The sequence below is a fragment of the Anomalospiza imberbis genome, chromosome 4 (genome assembly GCF_031753505.1).
Source record: "Anomalospiza imberbis isolate Cuckoo-Finch-1a 21T00152 chromosome 4, ASM3175350v1, whole genome shotgun sequence".
NCBI lineage: Eukaryota > Metazoa > Chordata > Aves > Passeriformes > Viduidae > Anomalospiza > Anomalospiza imberbis.
In genome coordinates, this window is record NC_089684.1 from 51,591,323 (window position 1) to 51,611,389 (window position 20,067).

General features: G+C 38.0%; 1 protein-coding gene across 2 annotated transcripts in view; it reads left to right on the forward strand.

Moving 5' to 3' along the window:
* The window catches only part of FAM193A (family with sequence similarity 193 member A), a 76,959-nt gene that overhangs the window by 16,227 nt on the left and 40,665 nt on the right, over window positions 1-20,067 (forward strand). For both annotated transcript variants that reach the window (XM_068188512.1, XM_068188513.1), the window contains exons 2-3: window positions 15,166-15,231; window positions 17,899-18,144. In XM_068188512.1, coding sequence (XP_068044613.1) covers window positions 15,166-15,231; window positions 17,899-18,144 — 312 coding nt within the window. The remainder of the gene's footprint in view (window positions 1-15,165; window positions 15,232-17,898; window positions 18,145-20,067) is intronic.

The window sequence follows — 20,067 nt, forward strand, 5'->3', positions numbered from 1 at the left end:
TAAGCTTGCAGCTTGATAACACTCATGTGCTTTCCTCTTTTTATTATTTGCAGACTTGCAGGATACCTCTCTCTGCATTTGTGATGCTTGTGTCCTTTGGGTATAGGGCATCACACTCCTCAGCATGCGTTTGGCTTGGGTTTTTGTTTGCATGCTTAGGTTTTTGTTGTGTTTTTTTGTGAACTGACTGGATCCTTTTTCTGTTAGTATTCCAGAGGGAAAGGGACTCTTATGGAGTAGATCACTGTGGTGGTCCAATTCAGAGAATTATAATTCTTATGCTGTACACATTAGTATGCATTTGTCTAAGACTGATTGATTGGTTATTTGGATTTATGAACTTCTGTGAATAATTGCTTGTACTTACTACTAGGCTCTTGCCCTGGTAGATCATCTTTGAACTCTTGATGTTTTGCTCATCATCTTAGTGAAAAGTAGTCTTCCCTCAAGCTGACAACCAGGAAAGGCTTTTTTGGTATGTGAATTCCTTGTAATGTACATTCTCACCTGCTGGCACGCAGACCCTCATCACGTGGTCAGAGAAGCCAGAGCTGTCTTTTGATAGCATTTTCAAATTCATGGGGTTGTCTGCAAGGAGAATTTGTTCCTGACAGTGTTGGGGTGTGGAGAGCTGATTGGGAACTTCTTACTTGTTCTCAGTTTTTGTTAGTTGTATCCATGAAGAGTAGTCAGTGTGGTGAATGACCATTGAACAGCTTTTATTTTCTTGTGTGTGAAAGAGGTAAAGAACATCTGGAGCAATATGCATCCAAGTATACAGCTTGTTCTTTATGGTGTTTTTTCTGATACAGCTGTTTACTTGGCTTTGTCTTTTACAGTCTCCTCTTGAATTGCCTTAAAGACTTTGCAGTCACAGATGTCTTGGCTCAGCTGCCTCCTGCTTCTCCTTAATGCCTCACCCCCCCAAAACCCCTCAATCCAAATCTCAAAACCTGTTTCTAAGAATCTGTAATGTAGAAAGAACTATACACACTGTATGTTTTCCTTGTAATCTTCCTTGGTGTAGGAAATACAGGCCAATGTTCCTAGAAATCCAGTCCAAGACATAAATTTGTCTCATTGTCCCATTATAACCTTTTCATCCTTGGGTCAGGGAACATTCCAGATGAAAGTTTTGGAGATGCCACTTTATTTCTTCGTTCCTTGTATGCATGTTGGAATCATTGTTATCTTCCTGCCATGTACACCCCTGCATTTTGGTGAGGGGTAGCTGAATAGACTCCTTGGACACTGATCTCTGATTCTTGAGTTGTAGCAGTAAAATTGGGTCAAAAAACTTCAAGTTCTACACGTTTCCTCCTTTGATTCAGTAAATGTCTGCTCCCTCCCTTGGTGGTGCTTGAAGCAAACCATGTGTTGTGTTTCAGCAGTGTTTTTCACGTGGCCATAAGAAACTACTAAGTGGTGTGACATGATATGTGTGTGTATGGTGAGCATTGAGAGCTCAGTGGTTTGAGGATAATGAAGTGCAAGGACTGAGGTAATCTTGTGTGACTATTAGCTTAACTTGGGGTTTTATTAACTTTGTAATGATTTGTTAGAAACACAGCCTTTGAATGCAGGTCTGTTGTTAAAGCTCACTGGCTGCATCTTCTGTAGTTTTGCTGAATGTTCTTAACTATTAAAACCAGACTTTGCTTCCTACTGATGCTGATTTTTGCAGAATTGAAATGGCTTAGAAATAGATAATTATTTCTCTGGCTTGTACTGTCAGTGTCATATGTACATGTACAGCATCTGTAATTTGCCTCACATTTCTTTTTTTCTGTTGAGGGAAAAACATGGCTAGTTCTAGAAACTGCATTTGGTGGATCATTCTGAAAATGGCCTCTCCCATGTCCAGAATGTGGCTTTACTTAATGCTTTATGAGATTTTTCTGTCAGGAGGATGTATGTTAAACAGTTAACAAGTGAGGTCATTTTCTTGTAACATAATTCCTGGAGTAGGGCATCTGCAGTTGTAGCATTGAAGTTACATAATCAGGTACTTAATTCCTAGATGTTGTCTTACACATCTTTAACTTGCCTTTGGCTGCGTGCTTTCTACTGTTCATAAGGCACATGTTGGGGTGGGGTTGGGTTGTTTTTGTGTAATCCTATTAATTTTATGAATTTCTGTTCAGTATTGAAGTTGAAACAACAGATTAAAGCTCTAGCAACTCTGACTAGGAAAATAATTTATATGCATGGTTGTTACCTGTCAGGGCTAGTTGAGAGAATTTTGGGGTGTTTTAACTACCTGCTCAGAACACTTTGCTCATTGTACTTGGGAAAATGAATGCTTGAATCGTGTTCATTATTAGCTTTTGGTACCTTTTTTAGCACGTGGCTGCAAAATCACTGGGAAATTGTTGAACTTATTCCTAGAACAGAAAAGGCAGAATCCTGGTAGGAGGTGGATTGGCTGTGTTCTGCTGGGTCATATTTAGCTACAAAGAAGGGAAGTACTGCATGTGGGAAGGGGTATGTGCTTCTAAAAAATTTGTGATGTGTGTAATTAAAACAAAATTTCCTTCCCTTCCTTCTTCCACTGGAAAGCCTGGGTTCACGGTAGCTGCACACACAAGTATTACAGATACAAATGTGTTTTCACTCAAGTCGAAGCTTGTCTGCACTGAAGTTAATTCTGTTATTTTGTATACTTGCTGCCATTTCACTTTCAGCTAGGGGATAGCTTGTAATGCTGTGCTGAAACTCGTGAAATACAATTAATTCCTGCACATCCACCAGTGAAAGACCTGATTTCTTTCCCCTATGATTTTGTTTTGGTTTCAGGTTTTTAAGTTTGCTTTACCTTGCAAATTGTCCATACCTTTACACAAAATACTATTTTTTTTTTCTTTTTATTTTTAATGCAGTTTTAAAAGATATGTAAGAGCTTTGTAAAAACTCTTGTAGACAAATTTCCCTTCCTCTCCTCTGTTGCTGAAAAAAACACCCAGAAGACAAAGGCAGCTCTTGTATTACAATTGAGTTGCAGATGTATTTGGGAGGCTGCAAAGCTTTTTCATATGAATGGTGATAAAAATGTGAAGAGATTGGGGCAGCTGTTTTGATTCTGTCTATCTGTAGAAATATGTAAAATGCCTTTCACTAGCTGATTCATCTTAATTTGAAATAGATCTTCACTGTCCATATCTTCAGTTCTGCTTCATAGCCGATAGTCTTGTCCTTTAGTTGGAGTGTATTCCAGGACACTTGACTCTGCTTCCCTGTCCTTGGTTTAATTGTTGTTTCCTGCCCATCCCCAGTACCCTTGCAGAGAGCTGAATGGCTTCGCTAAGCTAAATGAGGCAGGCCTCTTGCTGACGACCCAGTTTGGCTGTCACCATGTCTGTTCCAGTTAGGCATTTCTTGAGGGTGGTTGACCAAATGAGATCTCCTCCAGAGGGCTGTGAAGCAGCACTAATACTTCCTTCCTCTTGAAAACAGTGGGATGCATCTTGGAATCATGTTTCCTTTTCACAGTGGTAGTGATGAGCATCAGCCATTGGTATAACAAAATCCCCTTTTACTTCCCAATCCTGATAGAGAGTTAATCTGAGAAAGGCTCTTTGGTTGCAAATACAGAACGAGACACTTCTCAGTGTCAATGCACTTTTAAGATGTGCAGTTTTTTGATTTGGAGATGGGAATTGAAAAATTCTGGCAGTTGGAAGTGTAAACTATGAATAATGAATATAATGAAAGACAAGAAATTACAAAATCATCAGTACAAATAACTAAATATGCATGTGCACGATTATACTTCTTAAAAAATAACCAATTTCTAGCAATGCATTTTTAATTTACATGCAGTAATTCAGATCAGTGCAAAGCAAAATACAAGGAAGATATTAATTCTACTAGCTTTCATCTGAATAAATGTTCTTATTTGGCCAAGTAATTGGTTGCACAAGTATAGATGTGCTGTATTGTCTTGGTTTCACACAGTTTAAGAGCGGATAGCCTCATGTGTATTGTAGTTGGTTGAATTTTGTTGTGTTTAAAAACATTTTCTTTGAGAAAAATGAAGACATAAAGAAGATGAACACAAGCTTATGTTATGGTTTGCAGCTTTCTGACTGGTATTTAAATTTTACTTCAAAATGTGGGGCTTTGTGATTCTTACTATCGTCACCATTTCTTTGCTGAAGTGTCATTATTTACTACACTAAATAGGCTGTAATATTTCTCTGCTAAGTTATGTTTTAATTTACTCCCTCAAGCTTAAATGTAGATTTTTTAAAAATTACTTTAACAACTAAAATAATTTTAATTTACTGTGGAACTGAATTTTTCCTCTATTGATGATGCTATGAGGAAATGTCTCATCAGCTGCAGCTGACATTTGTACAAATAGTGATGCTGCAGTTTGCAAAGTAAAGCTTGACAGTTGGGCAAAAGTGTAAGTTTAGGTTTCTTTTCCCCCTCCTGCTCCCCAAGGACAAAATCCTTCATTTCTTGCAGTACAATATGTATTTCTGTATGATAGATGTTATATATTTTTCAAGTATATGTTTATAAATGTAAGCATGGTAGAAATTGTGATTCTAATACTTCTCAAATTTTTGTAAGATAAGACAGATGGTTTTAGGTTCAGAGGAAGATAAAATGACAAGCTGGGATTTGCAAGCGTCGGTACTTTTCATGGCATCAGGGATCTGTTGCTCTCTGCTATGGGGATCCTTCTCTGCTGGAAGCAATTAACCATTAACCACCAGAGACTGCAGTCAGATTCACCGTGGTGTTATTAACCCTTGTGTGGACACATATGTCGTCTTGAGAAGGGATGTGGGCAGGGCCATGGCGAGAGCTGGGCACTTCTGTCTTCAGGGTGGGACAGCACTGCACCTACTGTTCACTGCTTTTTTTGAAAGAGTAAGGGAGACTTCAGCTTGTTAGATTTCAAATGCAATAGGAATATTTTTGTTCCCAGGTGACACGGATCTTTCAGCTTTTTTCAGTGGGTTGTAGGGAATTGTGGTAATGCTGTTTTTCTTTCTATGTTGTGTTGGAAGAAAACATGAAATTATATTGATAAATCTTCTAGGGGATATAGCGATTTAGAGAGGGATAATCAGAACTCTGAGCCTGACAAAACCCAGTACTTGTTCATATGCTGCAAACAGTATTCATGGAAGCCTTGCCAAATTTAATGTGACTTAGGTAGAGTGACCTCCAGGATGGCTGTGCTGATGGCCTCTGGGTGCACAATATTCTGTGAATTAAAAAAAAAAAAAAAGACTCTATCTTGGTCCTTCAATCTCTTCACAGTGGTGTCAAGTGGGAGGTTATTGGGTATCCAGCAGGGATTTCTTCCAGAATTACCAGTTCTGTGAGTATTTTGTAGGAAGGATGATGTAATTGTCTGTGTCCCTGTCTTCCAAGGACCTGTTCTCTAACCCTTTCCAGTTTCTTGGAATATAAGGAGAAAGTGGCTCATCAGATAAAAACATTTGAATACATAACAGAAGAAAAGTGATGATGAAGAGCACTACTTGATGTTTGATTCTGAGCCTAGATGAATTCTGTTAGAGAAGATTTGCTACTTGCAGTTTTTAAATATGGATTATACCAGATCATATCTTATGGAAAAAAAAAAACAAAAACAACAGTAATTAGTTCAGGAAGGTCTTTGGCCTTTGTCAGGAGAAATTTCATGAGATCATGTGCCAAGGCGGTCATTTGACTTTGTTCTGTAAAGCGGAATAGATAAGAAAAACTTACTGAGTATAACCTTGCTTTAACATCCATTAAAAAATTACGTGAATGTAGATTGTTCTGTCTTACAACAGGATACAGGTCAGAGTTTCATCTTTTTAATTTTGGATTGTGAATTCTTCCCAATTCCTGTAGAGATCATGGCTTTTTTGTGCGTGCTAACATTTTCATGTTGTGGCACTCTAATCTGTGAACTCCTTACTTCCCAAGAGGTGCTCATTTCCTGAAGGATGTAGTTTAGGTTGATTCAGCTGAAAGAAAACTAATTGTGCTATGGAAGAATGTGTGGGAGGAATGGCTCAGAATATAGATGTTGCTTCCTTAAAACTCATTACAGAGTAACAGTATCTGTGTTATTTTCAAAGTACTACTTCAAAGTTGTCTTTTTAAGGTACTGCTGAGGAAAAATACTTTCACTGGGGAGTTTCTTGCAGCTTTCTTTGCAGTGTAGATCATGTAATTTCAGATGGCTGTATTTCTGAGTGTAGGTTTTTGACAGTCCAGGTTTGATGGGTTTGTGAATTTTAATTAGCTGTTTAGACTTCAGTCTGTTCTGATTACTGTGCTACAGTAGAATTATTTTATTTTGGCACTGAGGATCCAAAGGAAAAATAAATGAAGCAGATAAATAATCAGTTTGGTGTAAATCTACCAGAGGTGGTGATTTTACTTAATTTTCAGCAGACTTGAGTCTTATAGAACTGAAGTAGAGGGAAAACTGATTTTCTTTCAATCCTCCATTGTCCAATGCTGTCTGATTTCCTTCCTCCCTGCTCTGTTTTTGAAGGTTTTGTGTATGTCTAGGAAACAAAAACAAAACAAAAACTTAATTATGTACACTTTTTGCACAGACATTTACAAGTCATTCATTTACTTGATCCACCAGAAGCTGACAGTTCATGATGAACACACTTGGAAACTGTGGAGGAAAAGATGCCTTTAACTTTCTCATACACTATTATGCCTCATTTTGAAAAACACCTCTGTGTACAGGTGACTTATTGTCCTTCCACCCCCACCCCTGTGATAAGCCTGTAACTACTTATATCTTAGAAAAATCCTTTGTGAAAAAGTCTTGTTCGCCAAGTGTCTTAGACTTGAGTTTTAGCAGGAGGTAGTAGGCACTTGTCATCTTGGCTATCTTGTCATCTTGTCATTTAGGATATCCCCCTCCAAATGGGTGAGGTGGGGACGGCCTCCCCATGCACCCTGACCTCACTCTTAACTCATAACTGTTGCTAAACCAGAAAGTATTGGTCCTTTCAAACAAGTCCTGGATATGCCTGCTACTTATACTTCTGTAATTCCTCTCCATGGATTGAACTTGTATAAAAACAAAGACTTCAACTGGAAGACGTGTAATTTGAAATCATTTCAGTTCCTATTGAAAATTCCATTGACATTTTGACTTAGTATCAAAGGCCTTAAAGGATATCACTGTTGGAAAAGAAACAATTCAAATTTGGGATTTTGGGGGAGTGGGGAGAGGAATAATATTGGGGATTTGAGCCTTTCATGGTATACTTGCTTCATAACCTACATGCGAGGTAATGGAGCTTTCTAGATTAAGCCTCCCCACCCTCAGATTGTCGGCTTGCTTGACATCAACAATTTACTTTAGGACTAGTTTTTACTGAACTATGAAAGTAATGTTATGTTTACTTAAAGCCCAGTGATAAGTTTTAATAATATGACTTGTTGAAGAAGAAAAGGCTTCAGAGAACCTGTCTTGCAGGTTAGTCAGATTCTGTAATGGTGTGATTTTACTTAATAAGGAAAACACTGGAAGTCAGTGTTATTACATAAAACAGATTAAAATTACAGTAGAAGTGTCACTAAAATTATTGAAATCTCATAATGTTGACTTTATTTGTATTTTCCTCATTATTCATATAAGAAGACTATTAGTTATATTAGTTAGTTATATTGGCTAATGAGGATTTAACCTTGGGTCTTATAAAGTTTATTTTGGCAGTAGTATGGTTCAAAAGGGAGAGAAACAGTTTTGCTCATAAGCACTTTCTGTGAAAATGCTTGGATAGGGAGTACCTAATTTTGGTTTAATATTATGTGTGTCTGTTGCCAAATATATCTTTATCCTAATATATTGTCCCTAATATGAAGTAATATCACACGTCACCTTTTGGAGAGCTAAACTGTGAGACTTCAACAACAGCCTTGTTAGCTCCTTGCAAGTATTTGGGTTTGCAGTTGAGTGTAACTGCTCTGCATGTTTCTCTCTCTTGCTTGTCTTTACAAACAAAGCAAGTGTGAATTCTCAAGTTAGATGAACAATCTTTTCTTAGACCCAGCATTGTCTCTCTTCCTTCTTCCTTCTTCATAGGTCATTTCCTATGTTTAGCCCTTGACTGCGTAATTCCTTCTGGCTAAGCATGGTGGAGGGAGCGCGGAGCATGGTAGAAAGGGCTGGTGTGTTCTACAGTCACAGGAATTCCAACCTGCCCCATCCAAATGCATGTACACAACATGGTACATGAACCACTAACGTGCTGGTTTTCAGAGCTAGTTGATGTATCTCATGTGGTGTTCTGCAGAAAATCTGCTTTTTAATGATTTCTGTCGTGTACCATAGCTACTGAACATGGATGTGCTGTGCACTAGATACCAATATAAAGAAGGGTTGAGTCAGCATGCTGACTGTATTCATGTGCAGAGCTTTTGCCCTCTGGAGCTCTGACAAGCTTCTTATGAATGGTTTACTCTTGACTGTTCAGCTTCTGCAACTTCTGTTTCTCCTGCTTCTAAATTATTTCATCTCTAAAAGCTGGTTTATCTGTATTTGAGAGTAATATCACAATTTTTTAAAAACTTAAATATCAGGTGAGTCACAATAGTCTTGGAATGCTTCTTGGAATGCTTCTTCTTTCTCAGCTTTCTTTTTTTTGTATCCTGATAATTGACATAACGATTTAAAGGTTCTCTGAAATAATGTCCAGTCCAGTAGCTTTTCAAAGGAGTACCAAGGGCTGACTTGTGATATCACTGACTTGTTTATGTGTATTTTTTTCTTCATTAAGGCATTTCCAATCTCAAGAGTGTGGAGTGCACTAGAATAATGCAGGCTAGGCTGGGAAAGGATAATTTAGGTGTTTGTGAATATTAATGCCAAGGACAGAATGCTTGGTAAAATGAATTGATAGTCTGCAAAGTTACTCAGTTGGCCAGATCAAGTGTTGGCTGCCTGAGTTGGGATATTTGAACTTAAATTGTCACCTTGACTTTGCTTGTGCTGTTTTTTTATTTGGTACTTTGGCACCCTTAGTAAAATTAAGGATCTTGTTGTATGGGAAGTCTTCACAACTTTCCCTGTTGGTGACTGTTGCAGATAATCAGTAAACACTTTATCTGGCAGTGTCTCTTGTATAATCCTGAGACTCCCTGGCAAGCAGGGAGGATGTGTTAGGATGTACAACTGCATTCTGTTCAGTGTCACTAAAGATGTGTGATTATGGCATGAAAAATTTAGATATTTGTCCATTTCTTAGCAGAACACTCCAATTTCTAGATCAGGAAGGGATACTATTTAATTTGTTCATCCTTTATACTTAATAAAACTAACTGGTGTCTTTATTTATTCCTCCCTCATTAAGACATGTTTCACTGCTGCTTCACACTAAACCATAGCTATGTTTGGACTAGGGACCTCCAAGCTTTTCCCTTCTGCCCATCAAACATTTACCTATTTTCAAGCTACTGATTCAAAAGTCTTTGAAATTAAATTTTATATAACTCATGGTAAAAGACTTTTTTTCCCCTCAAAACCAATAATAATAATAGACTCTGATATCTGCTTGAATGTTGCTGTGCTAATGAACCTGGAAATGTGTTGCATATTATTGATTATTTTCTGGCCCACTATTGGGCATGCTAATTTTGCATTCTCCTTGCTCCAGTGCTAGGAAGAAAACTCTTTAATCTATTAAAAATAGCATTTTAGTATGCTTTTTTTAGAAGTTATGCTCTCCTGCTACAAAAGCTCTTGTACTTTTGGGGGTTATTTAAAAATGAAAAGAAGACCTTTCCTTCTATTAGAAAAGTTTCCTGTTCACCTCCACTTGGGTGTCAGACTTTGGTGACTGTGGACAGCGGCCATCGGTGACCTTGGGCCAGCCCAGCTGGAGCGCAGCAGGCCCCGGCATGCTGTGATAGAGGGCACTTCTGCGTTTCGTGGCTGTGTTGTTATTGACCATAAGTATTTGGATGTGGTCATCCTCTCCAAGAGGATTCTTGGGTGTAGTTCTGGGTAATCATTCATCTGATTCCAGGACCTTGCTGGACCATTTCTTTCAATATTAGACCACCCTTAACAAGTACTTTGATGAAAAAAAAAGATGGAATACACTATTTTTTTCTAGAGTATGTTCTGCTTTATTTGACATATGCTTTGATGTGCTTCAGTTTTGCAGTAGTTGATAACTTGCAGGGCTCATGGCATTTTGGTGCATGGCACTGGTGTGTCCAGAGTATGGAACAACCTTTTCTGTGAGAAACCAGGCAGTACTTTGCTTAGTGTCTTGGTAGTGTATTTTCTATGCCTTTAAAAATGCTCATGGGTTTCTTAAAGCAGATGAAAAATAATCAGTATATTGAAATAAATGAAATCTCATGGGCAAGAGTGATGACACTGTCAAGTAGAACTGTTACAGTTTGCTGTTCCTCTAAAAAACTGGGTTGTACCAGATGTTAACTGGGTATAATGTGGACTTAAAACAGGATTAAGGAAGGGATAAGTGTTGATAGTTCATTTGCTGGGTTTCACATCATAATATCTCTTCAGTGCTGTAATACATGTTTTGCAGAGGCTGCAGTCACTCCTGCCTGTGCTCAGAAGTGTTTAAAGCAAACCCCAAAGCCTTGCTGTGCTACAGATCTGGCCAACGCGGTGTCCTGTCTGACAGTGCTTGCTACTAGAGAACGGAGGGAATTACAGTGCATGTGCAGAATAATCTTCCTCCTGTGCACCTTCACAGGCCTTGCCAGTCCTGCAGTGTCCTGTGTCAGATTTTGTTTGTTATCTACTGTTGAATGTCTCTCTGATACGTTTCTCATCATTCTTTCCCCTCATCCACCAGGCATTTGACTTTTATAGTGGCTTATCGTTAAATCAGTTTTGGTTGGGCGGAAGGATCCTGAATTTTCACTTACTGAAATCAGATCGTTTGCTATCTATTGAACTAAAGGCATAAATAAATCATTCTTCATATCTGCAAGTCACTTAGGCTCTTGTAAGCGTCACTCAGCTGCCAGCAGCAGTTCTGTCACCAGTGTAGCTGTGGCTGGGAGAGGAGAGAAGCAGCTCAGGCTGCGACAGGAGTGTGCTCAAATCAGAGCTTCACTGGGGCTGCGGGGTGGCAGGGCTTGAGCAGAGTGGGACTTGAGAGTGCTGCCACCAAAGGGTGCTGGGTGACAGCAGTGGCAGGTGAGCAGAGCTGCTCCAAGCGCCTGGGGCAAGGCTGAGCACAGGAAAGCCAAAACCGTGGCAAATGGGATATAGCTTTAAAATGCAGGCAGGAGAACAAGTGGCATGGACAAGACATCTGAATGGGTTTTGGAAGGGGTAGCAGTCTGGTTTCTTTAGTGTTAGATACTGACAGATGTTTCAGCAAACTTAACTTTTCTCTTCCCTATATAAAAATAAAGTAATTGATTCAAATGGTCTGGAATACAATTATTATATTAGGACCTTGTAGAATTAAGTGTAGCTGTAATTGTCGCTTGGAAACATTGGTTTTTTTCTGATCTGTCTTTCCTAATGCACCTGAGAAAATCAGTGCAATTTATCCTTGCTGTTTTTCTCTGGGAGAAATTTGATTCAAATTTTCTTTTTTTTGTTTTTGAGCATCATGTTTCTTTTGAACAGTTTAGGATTCAGTGATGGTGAATTGAATCTAAATTTCCTTCCTGTGCTTTTCTTTTCCTGAGTTCTCCTGAGATCTTGCATCACTCTCACTTTCATGATGTTTGTGTGTAGTCACAAGGCTTCAGATGTGAGACAGATGGGGGTGTGTTGTCTAGTAATGTGTCACTCAGCCTCCTGGAGGTCTGATTTCAATAGTGACAGGCTATTAGAGCAAATTGTGGCAGTCTCTGAGTGCTTATTTTCTAATAGCTCAACTGGTTCTTCAAGGTCATTCTGCTGTAATCAGGCAGTATTGTTTAAACTGTGATTCCCTCTCTCTTCATGCTTTCTGGTATGAACTATGCTGTGCCAAGATGTTGCATGCCTTATTCTCCAGGAAAATCAGTGTTTTGGAGAAGGTGGGTTAGTGTGACAGTAACTTTCAAGCAACACAAGATATCTTTCCTTACATTTTTTCCATTGTAAATAAAATTCATAGTAAGAACATAAATACTTCACACACACACTTTTCATTATGGTGAAGAGTGCTTGTGGAGCTTCAGATGTTCTTCATCATCCATGTCAGCCTTCCTTATGGCATTTACCTTCACAAAATAGCTTTTTAAAACACAAAACATTAAAATCATTAAAAAGGATACTCAGGAATGAAAAAAAATAAGGCTTTTAAAATTAAATTTAAAAAGTTAGAAGAATCCAGAAATGACAGCGTCTAGCTAGTCACTTCTACTTGAGTTCTCTGCACACAGAGTTATAGCTGTCAACATATGGCACAGTAACTTGATCTTAGATGGTCCTTCTGCCATTCTCCAGTCTCTTTAGTTACGTGAAGAATTTAGTGCTGTTGGGTGACTCTGTCATCTCAGATACTTTCTTGTTACAGACTTTGGATAACTGCAATTTGTCTTTTGAAAGCTTAATAAATAAATAATAAAAGCAATAATTTGTTCCTCTAGTACTAGCGAAGCACAAAGCAAGCATTAACATACTGAAATTATTAGTGCAACTCCGAGGTCCTTGAATTTCCTTAGGACTCTTGGCTGAATGTCATCCACTCTTGCTGGTTTGCTAATTTTTCACTTGTCCATTTTCTCTGTACTGGTTTTGTCTTTTTTTTTTTTTTCCTAGCAGTGCTTTGCTTTGAAACAGATCCTCTAATGCATATTCCATAAAGGCCTTTCACTGGGAGAACATCTTCATGTTCCTCCCTAATGAAAGTGCAAAAAATAATTCTGGTGGTTTTGTCCTGACTTTAGGTTATTTAAGCTTTTTTTCTTAATGCTTCAAATTGTTTATTTGCTGTACCCTTACCAATCCTGACAGGCTCTTTGCTTCTTATGGGCCTGAAGAAAGGATTTAGTTGTAGTTTTGAAATTTTTTTTTCTTCCCTAAATTATTTGAGACTGTCTCATATTTTTTTTCTGTTTTTAGCTTGCTATTGTTTCAGCCTCATTTGGACAACTTTTACAAGATTCTTCTAATATTTTCTCTAATATGTTATTTAGCTATCTCCTTCCTTGCCTGTCATGTCATTATTCATCCCACTTAAGTCTTTCTTCTTTTGTGATTTTTATGTTTCCTCTAGGCCTCACATACAATGTCTTATATCTCATTGTCTACAGACACTTAAGTTTTTGATGATTCTCTTTGTTTCCTCCTATTTGTCCAATTCCTCTTTTTAAATTCCTTGGTGTTTGTTCCTCCTGCAGATATTTAGGTCACTGTTAAATTCTGGGGGAGGGTTACACTAATATTTTTAAGCAAATTCTGCACAGTGCTTAGGATCAAGAGATGACTTTTCTGACAGCTCGTTCCATGAAGCAGTCATTCCTGATAGTCAGTATTTTGTCTTGGCTTCCTGTGACATTTAGTGGATAACAAAACCTCCCTTTTTTTTTTTTTTTGTCTTTACTTTCATAACATTTCTGAGTACCTTAGCTTGGTCACTCAATACCTGCATGTTTCAATGTGATGGCTCATGTATTTCTCACCACTGTCTTGAATGTAAAGAAGGTAAATGTACTCCTTTAATGAATAAGTAATGTCTTTGGATAAATTTCTCTTTTTATTAATTTTCTCCAAAAAAGTGTTTTTAGCTGCAGATAATTGTTTCATTCTAAACTTTCATACTGTTTTTTTATTTTTGGATGTACATGAATGCCAATAACCAGTGCACCTCCAGACTGGAGGATATCTTTTCTTGATGAAGAAGACTTCTTTTTATCAAACAACCCTTATTTTTTCCACTTTTTGGAAAGTGCCTGAATAAAAGTAGGGAACTTGTTCCACATTATCATTTTTGTTCCCATAATTTTAGACCTGAGATGCTTGACTTGCATGTGAGGGTTTTTTTCTTAAATATCTACTCTGGAAAGATAGCATAGTGTATGGAAGTGAAGGTGTGTGATTTCTTACTGGTATTTTTTTCTAGCAGTGTTTTGACAATCCCCCACTTTGCCTTTGGAAAAATTCAGCTGAAGACAGTGGCTTTGCAACAATCTCCCTGTCTCTAAACGGAGCAGTTGGGAATGCTGTGAGATGTATAAGACTGAAGGATGCTCCTTTGCACTGAGGATAGCTCCAGTTAGAGTTTGTGGTTTGGGCACAGGGCAGAAATGTTTTCTGTCAGTACAACACACAAGATCTGGGGGTTGTTGGTCAGACAGACTGGTTTTATTGTGGTCTTTAGAGTAGTCTTAGAAACACTAATATCCAACAGCAATAGGTGGGAAACTGGAGGGCAAAAAAGAGTTTAGAAAAAGCATGTGAAAGGTGGAACAGAGACATGAGATAACTGATATCTGAAATTCAAAAGCTCAACCAGTGCTCAAGAAGAAGGAGAGACTAAAATAATTGACTGACTTTATTTCTCCTTTCCCATTTTTTAAAAAATGAAATGCCTTTTCTTCAAGTTGGTATGATCTAGAGCTCTTCATTGTCACTGACTTGAATTCATACATTGTCTTGACTTTACTCTTGATTTAGCGTCCTCAAACAGTGCTGTGGGAGAACACTTGGGGCTTGTAAAAGGCTCTTCATTGCTGTCTGGTGTAGTCTCTGTAGCACTGGTGTAGACGAGATCTCAGAGGTTTCTGTATGAATTATAACCTGGGGTAGGAGGGAAGCTGCTGCAGTGGGGTGGCTGAGTGCCGCTGGGAGCCTTGCTGTGGAATACTCTTCTGGTTAACACCACATATTTTTTTAAGCAGTATGGTATCCGATTTTCAAAAGGCAATAATCTTTGTTAATTGTTTTGATTTACAGTAGAAGTTCAAAAGCTAAATGCAAACTATCAAATACTGAAGGAAAATTGTAATTTTGTTTATGACTTTTCCGTTTTCCTGTATCGGTTCTTTCAGCTCAGAGTTGCTACTGGAACAACTATAGTGCAAAAGTTGAAAATCCAAACTTCTGCATCTGTAGAACTTTTTTACCAAAGAAAAGGAGATTTCTGTCTCTGCAGTTGTATCAGTCTTCAGATACTGATGATTTTGTTTAATTTTTAGAAAGCTCTTTTAGCAGTAAACTCAACTGCTGTAACCAATCTCTTGTTATTTTTCCAGGTTTCATTAAATGGTACACAGTTTACAGACAGTTCTGTTGGATCAGAATTCACGGGTGTTTCTCAGGTATGTGCAGTCAAATTTTGTGGGTATGTATAAAAGCAGAATTATTTACTAATGGGAGAAGAAATTAAGCTATATTAAAGGTACTAAATTATACTCTTCAAAAAGAATGCTGTATGAGATTTGGGTGTTGCTAATTGAAGTCAGTTTCTGATAATCTCCTATTTAAAGCTTTAAAAAGCAGTGGAATCTTTTTTTTTAAGTAAATTTTTATTGTTATAGTATGCTTGACATTGGACCTGGATGTTAAAAAATTCTATGCAGTTTTATGGTAATAAAGTTATTCTTGGAAATAAATCTAAATACATAGCAGAGATGCAGTTATTTCTGTTCCAACTTGTCCTACTTCCAGCTTTCGTTTATGAATGTTATATCTGAACGTGTTTCAGAGACAAAGTGAACCTGGGTGTGTTCTTGCAGAAATGCATCCCACATTTTTTGAAGCTTGACTAGTGGAAAAATAGCCTGCTTTCCACAAAATGTGCACTTTGCTCTGATGACACTGAAGAGACATACAAATGTGACCTAATTGCAAGCTCTCCTAATCTAGCAAGAGTTTACTGGTCATGTTGAAATGGTCACATGAACAGTTACTGCATTCATCATGCTTTAAATAAACAAGAAACTGCAATTTATAGCTTCATTTTAGTAGGATGGAGACACAACAGGTATCAAAGATGCTTGTGGTCTAGATTTTATTGAAGTTTCAGTTTTGATTCTTGATTTGCCTTGTGCTCTAGGAACCAAGGGCTTTAATTTGAGATTTGCATCTGTCGTATATATGGGCCCAGTGGGGAGATTGTTAGGGTTCCCCTGAGTCTGGCCATAACAAGGATTGTTGTTCCTGCTGTGTTTGCCGTGGCTTTTTAGTGATTGTGGTGCAGCTTTGAGGAAGTTGCACACACACATCTTAATTTCTAGAAGTCCCTGCAGAGTGGCTGAGGTCTGTTTGCCATGACCTTTACCATTGCAAAAGAGTAAGTGTCAGGTTGTCTTAGCTTCTGAACTTTTACATTTTTGTCCTCTTCTTTTCCTACTTGTTGGAAGATGTCCTGCAAATGATGTTTATAAGGATTTGTCTGCAAAACAGCTATGAAGATTTCATCATTTTGACAGGGACTCGCCTAATCTGGCTTCAAAAAAATTATATTTAAGAAGGAAACTTTCAGGGCTAAGGGATAAGCAGCCATGGCCTCCTGCATACAGGGGTTTTAGGCATGAATGAGATCTTCAGTTGAATGCAGGTCAGCCAAGGGGAATGTCTGACTTGGGAAATCTGTTGGTGCTTGTAGAGCCTATAAAAGAGTTGGTCAGTCCTGGCCTTTCAGCTGGCAGAGGGAATCTTCCTGCATGAGAAGGTTTTCTAAAAACCTGCAGTAGACTCCTGGAGAGATTGTGTTCTTTTTCCTGCCTTAGTGCTTAGGTGCAAATTCTAGAAGTGGCAGCAGTGAGCAAAGGTTAGCTGTTCTTAATAAATCTATTAAATTTCTCATGAACTTCTGAAAGATAGGAAGATATTTGTGGAGATGAAATCAGTCTGTCCTTTGGGTTTTTGTGTCTACAATTCTTAGTTTTCCTTTCCATATTGCTGAGTCTGTCAGTTTTACAAAAGTGAAGAACTCAAAAATCAGCGTTTGTAATCTTCTGCTGTTTTTCTTTAGATGTCACCACTAGAGAATTGGTTTGTTGTTTCTGTCAAGACAAGAAGAGAGTGAATTGTGGTTTAGCTTGAACTGGTCCTTTACCCTAAAGAACTGTTCACCTGTGCAGTTCAGCCTTACAAGATCTTTAAAGCTATATTTTTTGTTAGTATTGAGATTGGAGCAGTATCAAGAACAGTGCTTGAATTACTAAAGTTTGCTTTTTCTTTGAGAAAGAATTAAACTATTTTGATGCTTACATAGAAGGTGTTGTTGATTAAGGCAGAGTTAGCAGTTGTAATAAAATTGGGCAAATCTGTGATTCTGCCTTTACATGATATTTTGTTCCAATCATCTCATCTCATAAAATTGGGTTCTCTTTGTCTTGTGCTGCCTAAGTTGTTTTTGACTATCAGGCTTGGTGAAGAATCAGCATTGCATGGCTGAACCATAGTTTCATGCACAGTAGCATCTTGTAAAAGAATTCAGGTTTTGAAGTACCTCTCCTTTTAAGTTGCCAAGTCTATTTGATTCAATAGCTGATAGTGGATTTTAGGACCCTACTGACTTGTTTTGTTGAAACTGATTTAAAATTTTCTTTTGTAATAGGCTCAGCTGAAAGTGACTTTGTTTCGGGTAGTATTATAAAAGGAAGTGTCACAGAGCTTCAAAGAGGAGATTTCTTTTTTTTTATCTGTAAATGGTAACAGTAAAAGTAAATATCCCTTTTTAATTTTACTTGCTAGATTATTACATTTAGGCCAAAATATTTTAGAGGGAAAGGCTGTAGACCATGCTTCTTGAAAACATTTCTTTTTAAATGGGAGTGTATTAATAGTCAGAATTGTTTGCCTCATGGATATTGAGACTGCTGTGTTTGTTGGGACACTCCAAGTATTCACTTTTATAATGACTAGTAAAATATCTGTGTTGTTTTTGGGGGTTTCATTGCTTTTTTCAAATATCAGAATATCTTTTCTGGTATGTATTCTGTGAATAACCAGTTATTTATCAAAACCTTTGTTTGTAGACACCTTTTACCTTTGGCTTGGGCCAAAGGGCACCATATACAACTGGCGAGCATTGTCTTCTTTGTAGAAGTGAACGAAAAGATACTTCGCTTTCAGAGAGCGGAATAAAAAATTCTAGCAAAACAGCACTTTCCACATCTCCAAAAGCAAACAATATGCTGCATCTTCCACTGTGGGTGTGTCCAGACTGTCGAAGAACAGTTGAAAAGGAGGAGAGGCACGCTACAATAGAGCAGTCTCTCGTGGTAAGTTCAAGTACCTCAGTAGACTGAGAAGATGCTTCATTATGGGCTGCATGTCACTTTGTGCTTTGGAACCATTGGAGCTGCAAATGATTAAAAAGCATTTTAGGTGATTTTGAGTTGGCTTTATTTAAACTGAACAGAGAAGTTGTTCCAAAAGTGAGGAGTTCTGGTTCTGATTTGAGGAGTTTTAAGTAGAGCAAGGTTTGGATCTGATTTTACTGAGCTTTTTGCTTTTAATTCATTGGATCTCAAGCTTTGTCCTTATCCCTCGTACTTAAATACAATTTCTTCTGCTTTTACCAACATGAGCTTACTCATTACATGTTTTCCTTTTCTGTCTGCTCATAGTGTGTTTTCTTCTCTCTGTGAAGTAAATTATCTGAATTTTCCTTGTTCTTTCAGTGGACTTCTTGAGTCACTGTACTTGCACCGATACCTTCCAGCAGATTTCTGAGTTTTGCTGTCTTTTCTTTCCTGTATTTTTTAATAAAGAAGCACAACTTTGCATAGCATGAATATAACAGTTTTCTAGTCTTGGTAGCACTACAAGTACCAATTTAATATGTGGTGCTATTTCAAGTTGTGAATTCAACTCACATAAGAGCTGTGCTTAGTGTTGCAGGAAGATACTAAAAGTTTGTTGACAGGTCCAGCAAAACCTCATTAGAAGCAAATTATGTTATACTGCAGAACCAAGTCTTCATGACTGACCTGGGAAGTCACACACTTGGGATAATTGGAAGTACTGTAGATTCCAGCTGACATCTCCTTGCAGAGAGCTAACAGGCTGTGTGCACACCCATAGGCACATACATTTTTTATTTCAGTAAATCACTGTGGAGAAAGATTGTATAGAGGGTGTTGTTAAGCTTGTGCTAAAAGTATAGTTAAGGATGTTTTTTGTAAGGAAAATGTAAGAGTATATCACTTGTATACAACTTGTGTTTGCAGATATTGTTGCTATTAACAAGGGTAATAAACCAATCAAAAGAGGTTACATCTAAGGGAATTATAGTTGTGATATGGTGGTAAACACATCCTAGAGAGTTCAAAGCACAGCAAGACCGAGGCACATTACTGTTCAGTTGAGTCAATTTTTTTTACACATTTAAGCCCTATTTAAGGAACAAGCAAAGAAAATGAGTGTCCTAGATGTGCAAGGAAGGCAGGATTTGCTTCCTACATAGTTTGAGTTACAGATACTGCAGGTGTAAATAAAAATTTACCTTGTTTTTTTTTAGTTTGGCAGCTGCTTTTTTTTTTAAAGAGGAATTTTTAAAAGCAGATTGCAAATAGATTTTCCAAGATTGGAAGCTTGACTTAAAAAGGTAACTACATGAATTAAGTGGCTAGTCATATTACAGAAGCCAACTGAGATAAAAGCACCAAAATTAGCTAAAAAAAATTGTTATCAGTGACTGCAAGTCAGAATACAGGTGGTTTGCTGCAGATGTTCCTATGTTCAGGTTGCTTTTGCTGTCATTAGCTTGCTTGGTAGCAACTGCAGGCAGGTTTGTTCTTACCTATGTCTGCATCCTGATCCAGGATTTGGGTTACAAAAAAAACCCACCTTCAGTCACAGTGCCAGTGTGAGAGCGGTCTCTGCCTGGTGCCAGGGAAATCTGGTGGCAGACTTGGGAGGGTGCAGGAGAGAAGCATGGCATGTGCTGGGGCTGGAGCACAGAGAAGGGAGAGAAACTGCAGACAAAAATAGCAGCAGTCTTGGGCGAGTGGTCTGTGTCATCTGCTGGAATTGAACAGCACTGTGCACAGGAGATCACATCCATCTCCAATGGCAGCAGCTTTCTGACATCCATTTTTATGAAATACTTTGTCGGGCTGTTACAAACAAGGAGACTTTGATTTTTACTGGAAGGGATTGTTAAACTCCGGAAGCCAAACATACTGTTACATGAAGACTGA